This window comes from Octopus sinensis, linkage group LG16 (assembly GCF_006345805.1).
Source record: "Octopus sinensis linkage group LG16, ASM634580v1, whole genome shotgun sequence".
Taxonomy (NCBI): Eukaryota; Metazoa; Mollusca; class Cephalopoda; order Octopoda; family Octopodidae; genus Octopus; species Octopus sinensis.
Genome location: NC_043012.1, coordinates 6,167,842 through 6,181,909, shown reverse-complemented (window position 1 = coordinate 6,181,909; position 14,068 = coordinate 6,167,842). Strand labels below are relative to the sequence as shown.

At 36.9% G+C, this 14,068-nt stretch overlaps 1 protein-coding gene across 4 annotated transcripts in view; it reads right to left on the bottom strand.

Annotated features, from left to right (window-relative positions):
* The window catches only part of LOC115220334, a 311,427-nt gene that overhangs the window by 173,108 nt on the left and 124,251 nt on the right, over window positions 1-14,068 (bottom strand). For all 4 annotated transcript variants that reach the window (XM_036509866.1, XM_029790433.2, XM_036509867.1 and 1 more), the window contains one exon: window positions 832-1,723. In XM_036509866.1, the coding sequence (XP_036365759.1) occupies window positions 832-1,620 (789 nt within the window). In that variant the 5' untranslated portion in view covers window positions 1,621-1,723. The remainder of the gene's footprint in view (window positions 1-831; window positions 1,724-14,068) is intronic.

Genomic DNA, 14,068 nt, shown 5'->3' with positions numbered 1-14,068 from the left:
CTCAAATACTTCAAATACTAAGAAATAAGCATACACAATTTCATTTTTACCAAATAATTTAGGAAAATGAATGGGTTATTTCCCTTGGTTACATATAAGGATCCCTTCTAGGGGTGAAATGGTTATTTCCCTTGGTTTTTAAAATAAAATATAGTAGATAAGTATGAGGATCCCTTCAAGGGGTCCTATTATCGATTTTTTTTCAACAATCTGAGTATGCCATGAGGTTTCCAGACATGAGTTCTACTCACGTGTCAAGTTTCATCAAAATCAATAAAATGATGTAGGAGGAGTTATCTAACAACTCTACAAACAAACACAGAGACAGAATTTCCCACATATGTAGTAGATATATACACATGCATATACATACATATATTCATACATATATATTATATATATATATATATATATATATATACATATACATAAATACACACATATACACACACACAAAACAAACATACACATACATGTGTCTATAAGTATGTAGAATACAAGCAATTTACACAAAGTAGAGCAATTTGTGACTGTCTATAGCACACAAGCTACAACAGATATTCAAATAATTTTGAAGACTTGTTGGGTAAACAGAGAGGACGTTTGTAAAAGACAGGCATCATAATTCACTTTAAAAAGGAATCTGGGGAAACATTAACAAGCTATAAGAGTGCCAGTAACATTACTATTGTTTATAAACAGATATAAGTGACCTAAACATGAGAAAAGGAAAGGCATTTGAACCACAAAACCATACTTTAATATTTTGCTGTTGTGTTTTTGATTTAGCAATAACAATAAAATATAAAGTGAAAGAAACTAATCACTTACTTGGTAATAATGGTTTGTATCTCCGTAACTTGGTACCAAACTGATGCCTAACTGGTCTCCAATTTCTCGGTACAAACTGATTTCCAGCAGTTTATAATTGTCAGGTATTTTTTTACCTTCGTTAGTGAATAATTTGGGAGCAGGGCTCAGTATACTCTCGCGATTATTGTCGATCAAATTCAAATAAAAGGAACAGCGAGGACCTGCTGTCCAAGGCATTGGATTGCGACGAGAAATGAAGGAAACCTCCGAAGGCAAATTTGTAAGTAATTTAATGCATTCACTTCGAGTCATTTTCTCAAAGTATGCACCATTAATGGCAAGAATCTCATCCCCCAGTGTAAAGCTCTGTGATTCCAAAACCACTCGGTGCACAGCTCCATTTGGTACAATTTTCTTCATATAAACCTCTCTTTTCTCTCCTTCCTCGAATTCGATTCTTTCATTCATGCCAAGAATTATCCCAAGACTCTCATTCGGAAGACAGGAGACTACTGTGTGGACATCGACAGCTTCGTTTAGAATTAACGAAGAATCGCTTGCTAATTTTTCGTTTGTAAAACTCGACTTATTCTCATCCTCTTCAGTGCTTGACATTAAATATTCCAAATTTGTTGAGAGTTTCAAAGGGTCTGCAAATGACAAGGGGGCTGAATTCATGTCTGGGGGTTTGTTGTGATTTATTTCAGCTGTGCCATGATCAACAATATAATCGTGTTTGCTTTCATTCTCAACATCTTGCAAACCATGACTGTCGGTAGGCACTGGTGAAGCTGATGAAAGTTCCATGGTTACCAAACTCAGCTTCCTTCCGTTTGATCTGGTTCAAACCATGAGGTTGGCATGTGACGTGTGAAGCTGGTTATGCAAGTTAGGTGGAAGCTACAGCAGCCTATTGGAGAGAATAAGAGAGGGTTGTTAGACAGTGGGAAAAAAAGGAAAAGGAGATTTAGAGAGGGAAAGAGAGGAGACTGAAAGAAGAGATTTAGAAAGACAGAGAATGGGGGGGGGCAGGAGCTGATCGAAAACAATCTAGAAAATCATTTCCCTGTATGAATGTGTGTGTAAGTGTTTATGTATATGTGTACGTGTGAACGGCTGTGTGTATCATCATCATCATCATCATCATCATCATCAGTGGCAGACTGGCCAGTTCGCTAGCTTGCCTGAAGGCAAGTGGTCCCCTGCACCATTAAAATCCATATATGGGGGCCCATGTTAGTATCTAAGGGGCCCATCCCCTCAAGTTTGAGAATTTTTTATTCACTCCTGGAAGAATGCATTAATTATTTCAGCCTGGCTGTGTTTGTAGACAGTTGAAAAGAATACTTTTGACAAAAAAAAATATATATGATAGCATTGTAGTTGCAGGTAGCCTCCCCCCCCTTAGTCTCTTAGCAACCAATATTTTTAGACCCAGTCCACCACCGATCATCATCATCATCATATCATCACCATCATTTTAATGTCCACTTTCTGGACCAGATGGAGATCAATGAGGCAGATGTGCTACAGCTGCATGGCCTTCTTGTTGGCAAACCTCACCTTCTTCCAAGCTGAGTAATGGTTCCCTGTGGTCAGACTAGGAAAGGAATGACACTGCTTCACTCACTTACAAATGAAACACAATGTTAAAACAAGGAGACATACTAACACATGCACACACACACACACACTCACAAACATACACACACACACATAAACATACACACACACACACACACAAACATACACACACAGACATACATACACAAACATACACACACACAAACACACACACACACACTTATATACCAACATATGTTTGTACCTATTTGTGTTTGTATTTGTCACCCACCACTACTTCACAATTAGTGCTGATTCATTTACATTTCCATAACTTAGTGGTTCAGCATCAGTGATCAATGGAATAAGTACCTAGCCTAAAATAAAAAGTATTGGGGACTAAAACCTTTGAAGGCCATATCCCTGCATGGTTGCAGTCCAATGACTAAAACAAGTACAGGAGAAAGATACATATGCACACACACACACACATATATATATACACACACACAAACACCCATATACACACACACACACACATACATGCACACACACACACACACACACATATTATACAAATATATGTATATAGGCGCAGGTGTGGCTGTGTGATAAGAAGCTTGCTTCCCAACCACATGGTCTGGGTTCAGTCTCACTGCATGGCACCTTGGATAAGTGTTTTCTACTGAAGCCTCAGGTCGAACAAAGCCTTGTGCGTGGATTTGGCAGATGGAAACTGAAAGAAGCCCGTCGTGTATGTGCGTGTATGTGTGTGTGTGTGTGTGTGTCTGTCTGTGTCTGTGTTTTCCCCTACCATCGCTTGACAACTGATGTTGGTGTGTTTACGGGCCTGTAACTTAACAGTTTGGCAAAAGAGACCAAAGAATAAGTACTAAGCTTATAAAGAATATATCCTGGGATCAATTTATTCAACTAACAGCAGTGCTCCAGCATGATTGCAGTCAAATGACTGAAACAAATAAAAGAATATCATCCTCATCATCATCCTCATCAACATTTAGCAACTGCTTTCCACGGAGGCATGGGTTCGATGACTTGACAGGAACTGCAAAGCCAGAGAGCTGCACCAAGCTCCAGTTATATATATATATATATATATAAGGAGAATTCACAGAAAAACAAAAGACGAAGACAGGTGTATAAGCAACAAACAGATGTATTAGTATAACACTCGGGAAGTGAAAATGTCTTTAATGTTTCGAGTCTATGCTCTTTCACAGAAAGGAACACAGAAAGAAACATGGAGAAAAATAAAGAGAGAAAATAAAGAATGTGTACTGGCTAGCGGTCTATCACGGCGAAGTAATATACATATTACTTTTTTTACTTGTTTCAATCTTTTGACTGTGGCCATGTTGGAGCACCATCTTTAGTTGAATAAACTGACCCCAGGACTTATTCTTTGTAAGCCTACTACTTATTCTATCAGTTTCTTTTTGCCAAACAGCTAAGTGACAGGGATGTAAACACACCAACATCGGATGTCAAGCAATGGTGAGGGGACAAACACAGACACACACACACACACACACACACACACACACACACACACACATATATATATATATCATCATCATCATCATCGTTTAACGTCCACTTTCCATGCTAGCATGGGTTGGAAGATTTTGACTGAGGGCTGGCGAACCAGATGGCTGCACCAGGCTCCGATCTGATCTGGCAGAGTTTCTACAGCTGGATACCCTTACTAACGCCAATCACTCTGAGAGTGTAGTGGGTGCTTTTACATGCCACTGGCATGGGGGCCAGTCAGGCAGTACTGGCAACGACCTCGCTCGAATCTTTTTACACATGCCACCGGCACAGGCGCCAGTAAGGCGACGTTGGCACCGATCACGCTTGGATGGTGCTCTTGGCATACATATATGTGTGTGTGTGTGTTGTGTGTGTGTGTGTGTGTGTACGACGGGCTTCTTTCAGTTTCTGTGTGCCAAGTCCACTCACAAGGCTTTGGTCAACCCAAGGCTGTAGTAGAAGACACTTGCCCAAGGTGCCATGCAGTGGGACTGAACCCAGAACTATGTGGTTGGGAAGCAAGCTTCTTACCACCACACAGCCACTCCTATATATATATATACACACACACACACACACACATATATATATAAAACTAAACAACTCCGTCAGTCATGAATAACCGTGGGTGCACCTAAGGGGTTCCCCTCTAGGTTACAAGTCTGGGCAGAAAGTCACCTCACCAGTGAACACACAATCTAGGGTTGTTTTTATGGAAAACCATCAGTTGCCCATGCATACCACCACCCCCCTTCTCTACACCACCGATGTTATCCAAGGGAAAGGCAAAGGTCGATACAGCTTGGCACCAGAGATGTCGCAACTCATTTCTACAGCTGAGTGAATGGGAGCAATGGGAAATAAGTGTCTTGCTCAAGAACACAACACGCAGCCCAGTCTGGGAATCGAACTCCCAACCTCATGATTCATTTTCCATATACCAAATCCACTCAGAGGGTTTTGGTCAGCCAGGATCATAACAGAAGGCACTTGCCTTATAGTGGGGCTGAACCCAAAACCATCTGTGTAGGAAGCAAACTTCAGAGAAAATAAACTACCCTGAGTATAGTTGAAGGTGTAAACATCTAAAGTTAACATATATTTTTTCCCATGTCCATTTGAACAGTAATGAAAATTAACAATGGTGAAGTGTAACTGATAGGCATTTCTGAAGGTAAAATCAACATGACAATCTGACCGGGATTAAATTCACTATAAAGTTTCTTAGGCAGTCACTCAAGAACAGAAGCCAAAGAAGAGATAGACAGTAGAGAATGTTAATGGGCGGGTCTGTGGCTGTAGTGAATTGGTGTGTGAAAGCTTCTCTATCAATTTATGAATTAACTTCTACAATTTTAATGTTAACGATGGTGTTTGAGTCTATTGATCACTTGCCACATTGCAAATTATATTACAGAACACCTGCCATTCTATTGTCTAAAATTAGATATTATAGTACACCAACATGACAGAAATTAGGGTATGTTATTTACGGAGATGGCTTAGCAGGTGTTCTTTGATATAATTAGAAATGTTGTTAACTGACATGAAATAGATGGTTGGTTCTAGTCCTACCAATGTACCTTTAGCTTCATCTCTGCTTCATTTTGATGTTTATAATGTCTAATATTAAAATGAGTGTCTATGTATCATATTTAATGTATACACACGGTTTATAAGCCAGTTACTGCAGTATTTGTCCCGGGATAACATCTCTTATGAGTATGCAGTAATAAAAATACAATTTCAAAGGGAGATGACCAGTCACCCCCTACCCCTGCAGTAACCAGCAAGAATGCCAGATGTATTTTAGACATTTTAGACCTTTTCAAAGATGTTTATTCACAAACAAACCATATGATTGGATAAGATTTTTTTCTGGTCTGAAACAAGTGAATAAAGCATTCACTGATCTTGTAAGAAGCTGCCCAGCTGAATAAAAATATAGTATATGCAACTGAAGCAGTATTTAATTCAAATAGCCATCAGTGTACCATACATGTATACACACAGTCAATAGGTCAGTTGCTGAAGTTTTTGTCCTGAGATAACATCGCATTGTTGTGTTAAAAACACTATATATATATATCAGAAAGAGATAATTCCTCCCAACATTAGCCACTGAGAACACTAAATGCATTTCAACTGATCACAATACCAGTGAACATTTTCATGCACTATATATCAGAGATGATGATTTCATGTGCAGGTGTGTGGCTGGCTGCAAGTGTACATCTATACATCACTGATGACACACAAAAAGGCTGAAATGCATGTGATGTTCTCACAGGCCACTGCTGGCGATATTTTCATCTCCCTCAATAATACTTGTGATTTTAACATGGCAAATCCACAAGAGTTGTTATCTACGGATGGATACTGTAGTAATTGGCCTATCAATGGTGTGTATGTATTGGGTGGTCTAAAGTTAGCTTTCCAACCACACAGTTTCATGTTTAGTCCCACTGTGTGGCATCTAGGGTAAGTGTCTTCTACTATAGCCTCAGCTGACCATAGCCATGTAAGGTGATTTGATAGACAGAAAGTGAAAGGAACCTGCTATGCATGATCAAGGTATTATCTCACTTGTTTAAAATTTTATCTGAGGATGGCAGATTATATACTATGATGTAATCTATGAATGCATCAACAAAATTTTATCGAAACAGCTGTCGTAAATTTTAAACCCCATTTTTGTCTTTTTTACACACATATATGTATTAATCAAAGAGTACAGTATCATATATCCCTTATGGCTGATTTTACCAATTGGTTTAACAATAGGGATTCAACAGGGTGTTAGATAACAGAGATGGCAGTTATGGAAGTAAAAATGGCAACAGCAGGTGATATTTTGACTTCCATAACTGCGATCTCTGAAGAGTGCAGGATTACATAATCAGGTTATTATCAAACAACCTGTTGAACCTTTAGTGCAAAACCAATTGTTAAGATCAGCTGTAATGGATATACAACAATGCATACTTTCATTAATATACACATTCTACTGACAAATATACAAGTTCATATTTTTTCTAACTTATGGATTCTTAAACAACTATATATATGTTGATGTCATAAGAATTTACAAACTTTGAGAAGATAAAGCAATTCTTTTTATGAACAGTGTATCTGGAAGCAAATAAAGCTATATATCTATAAATACTAAATTAAAACCTTTTGGAGAGAAAATGTTGATGTCTGTTTGTGATATACACATGCATATATATGTATGCATGTATATAAGTATGTATGTATATAAAGAGGACAGTGAGGGTTTCTAGATTTTAGGGTGTGTTTGATATTTTAAATATTTTTGAACCTTACAATAATAACGCTTAAGCAAAATATTGAAATACAACAACAAAAGCAACAAATAAAGAAATATGTAAAAGACATGATGATCATGTCGCAAAATTGTGACAGTTTGTTGTCAGTCAACCCAGCTGTCAGGGTCTATCCATCTGTTTGTTTCTAGGTCGTACTTGTCTATCATTTTTGACTGCCCATCTTTACATCTCTGTTTTCTTTCTTTATGTTCAAAGTGCCACACACTCACATAAACACGTGCATTTACACACGCTTACATACACACACACACACACACACACATGCACACACACAAATCTCTTATACAAAGTACTTGTAACAATCATTGAACTGTGGCCAAATTGAGACATCAACATGCATACATCTATATATATATATATATATATATATAGAGAGAGAGAGAGAGAGAGAGAGAGATAGATAGATATAGGATATATATACATATATATATATATCTATATATGAGTGTGTGTGTGTGTGTGTGTATATACATATATATACATATATATACATATATATATATACATATATATATGTGTATATATATATATGTGTGTGTATATATATATATAATAAATACAAACATATATATATTCATATATATATATATCATCATCATCATCATCATCTCATCATCATGATCATTGGTTTATATTTATTATATATATATATATATTCTTTTACTCTTTTACTTGTTTCAGTCATTTGACTGTGGTCATGCTGGAGCACCGCCTTTAGTCAAGCAAATCGACCCCAGGACTTATTCTTTGTAAGCCTAGTACTTATTCTACCGGTCTCTTTTGCCGAACCTCTAAGTTACAGGGACATAAACACACCAGCATCAGTTGTGAAACGATGTGGGGGGGACTAACACAGACACACAAACATATATACACACACATACATATATATATATATCTATTATATATATATATATATATATATATATATATATATATATATATAACGGTTTTCTTTCAGTTTCCATCTACCAAATCCACTCACAAGGCTTTGGTCGGCCCAAAGCATTAGTAGAAGATACTTGCCCAAGGTACCATGCAGTGGGACTGAACCCAGAACTATGTGGCTCATAAATATATATATATATATATATATATAATATATATTCCTTCAAAACCTCTCAAATTACATTCTATCATTTAGCAAGGAAAAAAATGTAACAGAAAAGACACAACAGATAATGGAGTCGAAGAAGATTCGCTATCTTTGAATGTAAACAAAAGACTGGAACACTTTTGATCATAATTAACCCTTAGGGCATCACAACAACAACAGTAGCCATCTTGTTGCTATAGAAACAAGATCACCTTGCACTCCCCCCCCCCACCCCCGCAAGAAAACACTTACCCCCTTGGACCCAGGTAACCCCTCCACTTGCATCCCCCACCCCACAGTAAAACAATCAGTAGTTAGGGAGATTTTAGGGTCATGTATTTTATATTTGTGTCAAATGTCAACTAGGTACACACACACACACACATATATACATTCAACACTACATATATTTATATATGCACGTACACACATTCATACACACACTATGACACACACAAATATAGACACACTCACGCATACTCAGACACATTTATAGATACATGCACACTTGTATTCACACCATTCACACACACATAGATTATACACTATATACATCCATTCTACACACTTGTAAGTGGGATAGGTACACGTAGGCACATTCATTCTCACACTGCTATTTATTTATTTGTCTATCTATCGGTCTATCTACCAATGTATCAATCTGTCTATCTGTTTTCTCTGTCTGTCTGTCTGTCTCTTTCTGTCTCTGTCCCTCTCTCTCTCCCTCTCTCCCTCTCCTGTCTCTCCTATATATATGTATATATATATATATTTATACACACACACACACACACAAACACACACACAGGCTGTATACATACATCACATAACACATACATATATTCATGCTAACACATATATGCACACAAACATGAACATATATATATATATATATATATATATATGCACACCCATGAACAGCATACACACACACACACTCTACCTCTCCCTCTCCCTCTCTCCCTTTCTCTCTCTCTCTCCCTCTCACACACAGACAAGTGCATGTATATACACAAGGCCTCCTGTAGGCCTTCATAGATACAAACACCTACACTTTTGAGAACACTCACACTTAGAAGAAAAATTCTGTAGGAACAAGATTACTTTCGTAGGGAGACAGGGGTCGGGGCTTAACCCCTCTAAAATTTATGCTGTAATGTTTGCTTGTTTTTTTCCTTTCACTTTGGGAGAAGGGGCTTGTCATATACTTATAAGCCTTTACTTAACTGACTCCAAGGGTCCCTTGACTAATGTACCAGATGAACCCACTGCCCCTTCCACTCTTATAGGCCCTGACCCTAAGATAAGTGTTACTCAATAGAGCAGTACGATGACTGACATAATATAGGTCCTGGGGTGGGAATAAGCTGTCGAAATTTTATGTGTGTTGTGTGGGTTGTGGGAGTAAACTGGTAGATAGCACCAGGATGAGGCAGAAAAGGAGTTCTCAGTATTGATATGACATAATTTGGGGAGGTAGAAGCTATCACAAGCATAAATCCTTCTGTTCTTCTTTTTATCAGTACCAGCAATGTATTGAGGTGCATGGCTCTCTGGTTAGAATGTCGGATTCACAATCATGAAGTAATGAGTTCGATTCCTGAAAGGGGCTGTGTGTTGTGTTCTTCAGCAAGACACTTTATTTCATCTTGTTCCAGTTCACTCAGCTGTAGAAGTGAATTGTGATGTATCAGTCTTTACCTTTCTCTTGGACAACATTGGTGGCATGGAGAGGGGAGGTTGGTCTTCCACAAAACAACCTTGCCCGGACTTGTACCTCGGGGAGTAACTATCTAGGTACAATTCCATGGTCATTTATGACTGAAGGGGGGTCTTTACCCTTTTATGTATATGTGCGTGTGTATGTGCGTGTGTGTGTGTGTGTGTGTGTATGCTCGAAATACGAGAGTAGAAAAACAGCCAACAACTGATGGAGGGTTGTTCTTTGTGTTGTTTGTTTTGTTTTCCATTTGTGTCTTTTGATGTTTGAAAAAAATAGTTCATATTCCATGTACTCATTACATCGTATTTTTTGTTGTACACGTTTCATGACGTCCTGTGCCCACATATGTATATATATATACATATATATATACATATAGTTGTAAGTATGTACATATACGTATGTATATATGCATATATATATATATGCATATATATATGCATATATATATATTATTTATATTATTATATATATGTACACACACACATATACACACATGCTTTCTCACATTCAGTAACAGAGAGCAGACACCAAATTTCTTTCCATACCTGTCATCCCTGAAGAGCATGTGTATTAGATATCTGCCCAATTATTTAATATCCAGTGCAAAACTGATTGGTGAGATCAGCTGCAATAAATTTGTAACATTGCATATTTGGATTGATACATATCTATGTGTGTGTGTGTGTGTGCGTGTTGGTGCATGTGTGTATGTGTGTGTACCTCTGTGTAAATATATATCTATATACATACACACACACACACACACACATATATAACATATTTTCCATATAAAATTAGTGTACATTTAAACATAGAAAGAGGTAACCCTTAACAGGCCACCTTACATGCTAGAAGGAGCAGTCAAAACTTCCAAACCCACATTGAGAGCAATTTCGAAGGGAATAAAAAAATTTCTAAAATTTTGCTACCCTATATTATTTTAAGTATATATATATATGTGTGTTTGTGCATGTGTGTATATGTATGAATATATATGTGCATGCATGTGTGTATATGTATATGTATAAATGTGTGTGCATGTATGTATGTGCATCTGTGTATATGTATGTACACATATGTGTGTGAATATGTGTGTTTGTGTGTGTGTGTGTGTGGTGTTGTTTACATGTGAGTTTATGTACGTTCATTCATGCAGATATATTATCATTTATCTTTTTCATGGTCAAGAATGGGACAAATGCAAAAACATGGACTTAAGACATTTGATGTATCTAGTTTTTCTGTCCTTCTGGAGTTTTATTTATTATTTGTTTCATCAAATATTTTCCCCAATTTCTGAAACTTAGAAACGACTTCTTTTTCAGACTTTATGGAGACCCTCTGTGTGTGTGTGTTTGTGTGTGTGTATGTGTGTGTGTTTGTATGTGTGTGTGTTTGTATGTGTGTGTGTGTGTATGTGTGTGTGTTTGTATGTGTGTGGGCATGTGGGTGTAAAATAAATGAAGAATGATGTTCCTGGTTTTAGATTTATTTCGTGATTTACAATTGTTTTGGCAATGTTTGAGCGACATCACATATAACATGTGTGAAGGTATGGACGACAACAATGGTATTGTCATATCAATCAGATAATACATATTACATATATATGTGTGTGTGTATGTGTGTGCATGAGTGTGTGTATGCACAGACACAAACACACATATATGCATACATTACTAGTAATGGTAAGAGAAAAAGCACTGAATATTCAGAAATAGAAAATAAATAACCTATTTCATGCAGTCAACCAGAACTAAAATTAACAATTATTTCTTGTTCTGGCAAACTGAATCAAATTATACACACACACACACACACACACACACACATACACACACATACATGTTTACTGAGATATTCCATTCATATATATAATAAGAGTTGAAAATACACTAAATTTACATATACATAATTGAATAAAGTAAGTTTCATTTTTTAACATAAGTCGTAAATATTTCTATTATATATCTGTGTGTATAAAAACACAAATACAAAACAATGTGTACGCATGAAAGTTCTACTGTAAAAAATATTAATGTATATTTTAACAAAGTAGGTTTAATACAAAGAAAAGTGTGAATCACATTTTACTGAAAGGTTTTTGAATAAAAAATATGCTTTTTTGAATAAATTTCAGTGCATGTTTGATAACAAATACATACTCACTTGTATAGATTGTCCAAGAATCTATTAGTCAGAAAACTAGGCATCTGCATATTTGTCAAGAGAGTGGATATATTCTTTTCTACTCTAGGCCCAAGGCCCGACATTTTGTGGGGAGGGGGCCAGTCAATTAGATAGACTCCAGTATGCAACTGGGTTTTAATTTATCAGCCCTGAAAGGATGAAAGGCAAAGTCGGCCTCACCAGAATTTGAACTCAGAACACAAAGACAGACGAAACACTGCTAAGCATTTTGCCCATTGTGCTAACGTTTCTGCCAGCTAGGCATCTTCAAAAGAATCTTTTCTACTCTAGGCACAAAGTTCAAAATTTGGTGAGAGGGGAGGCAGTCAATTTGATCGACCCCAGTACACAACTGGTACTTAATTTATCGACTCTGAAAGTCAACCTCGACAGAATTTGAACTCAGAACATAAAGACAGATGAAATACCGCTAAGCATTTTGCCACCTTACAGAGTGGATATATTAACCAATGTATGCAGTATTGTAGATGCAGGATTCATAAATGCACACTTGCACACAAACACTCACATGCACACACACACACACACATCAGCATTATTTTTATCATCATTGTTTAATGTCTGCTTTCCATGCTAGCATGGGTTGGATGGTTTGACAGGAGCTGTATTTTCTGGCATTGTTTCTACAGCTGGATGCCCTTCATAATGCCAACCATGTCCCAGAGTGTGCAGGGCGCTCTTTACATGTCACCAGTGCAGGTGCGTTTAAACAGAACCTGCATAAGCACAATTTATATGCCACTGTGTAGCACCTTGGGCAAGTATCTTCTTCTATAGCTCTAGCTGTCCTATGCTTTATGAATGAATTTCGTAGAAAAAATCTATATGGAAGCCCTCATATACATACATGCAATATATGTTCTGTATGTTTACATTTGTGTATATATGTATGTGTATATCTTTTATCTTTTACTTGTTTCAGTCATTAAACTGTAGTCATTTTTTTAAAACCTGGTTCCTATTCTATTGGTCACTTTTGCCAAGCCACTAAGGGATGCAAAAATGCCAAAGCCAGTTTGCAAACAGTAGAGGGGGACAAATGGACACAAACACATATACACGACAGGCTTCTTTCAGTTTCTCTCTACTAAATCTACTCACAAGACTTTGGTCAGCCCAAGGCTATAATAGCAGACATTTGCCTAAGGTGCCACACATATACATACCGGAGTAAACACATAAATGTGAAACAAGGTGGAAAAAGAGTACTCAAATACTAGTGGTAGAGTAATATGCTTTATTTAAAGCAGTAGAAAATTCAACAAAACCTGTTACTCTGAGTTTCACGTTGCCGTTCATTGACAGTTTTTGCAACGGGAAACTCAGAGTAACAGGTTTTGTTGAATTTTCTGCTGCTTTAAATAAAGTATAATAGATATAATATATATATATATATATATATATTTGAGTAGTTGAATGAATTATCTTAAAGGATAATTCGAAAGATAACCAATACCTGGGTAGCAAATTCACATCAGAAAGAACACGGTTGAAGTTACGTCCCTAGGGCATAGACTACGTGTCTTCGTGCGGAAATTTGTATGTTTATTTTAAAAATATAAGTTTATGAAAGAATGGAGTTGAACGACTTGTTAACAAATATCCTTTATTTTCGACATATGTTTCGAAGGCTGCATATTCCTAATTCCAAAGGAATAAGGAGTACAAGGAACTTATGTCGACATCAAAATGCACAAAAAACTTTTAGCTGACTGCTCTCAAGGAGAGCATTTTGATGTTGACATAAGTTCCTTG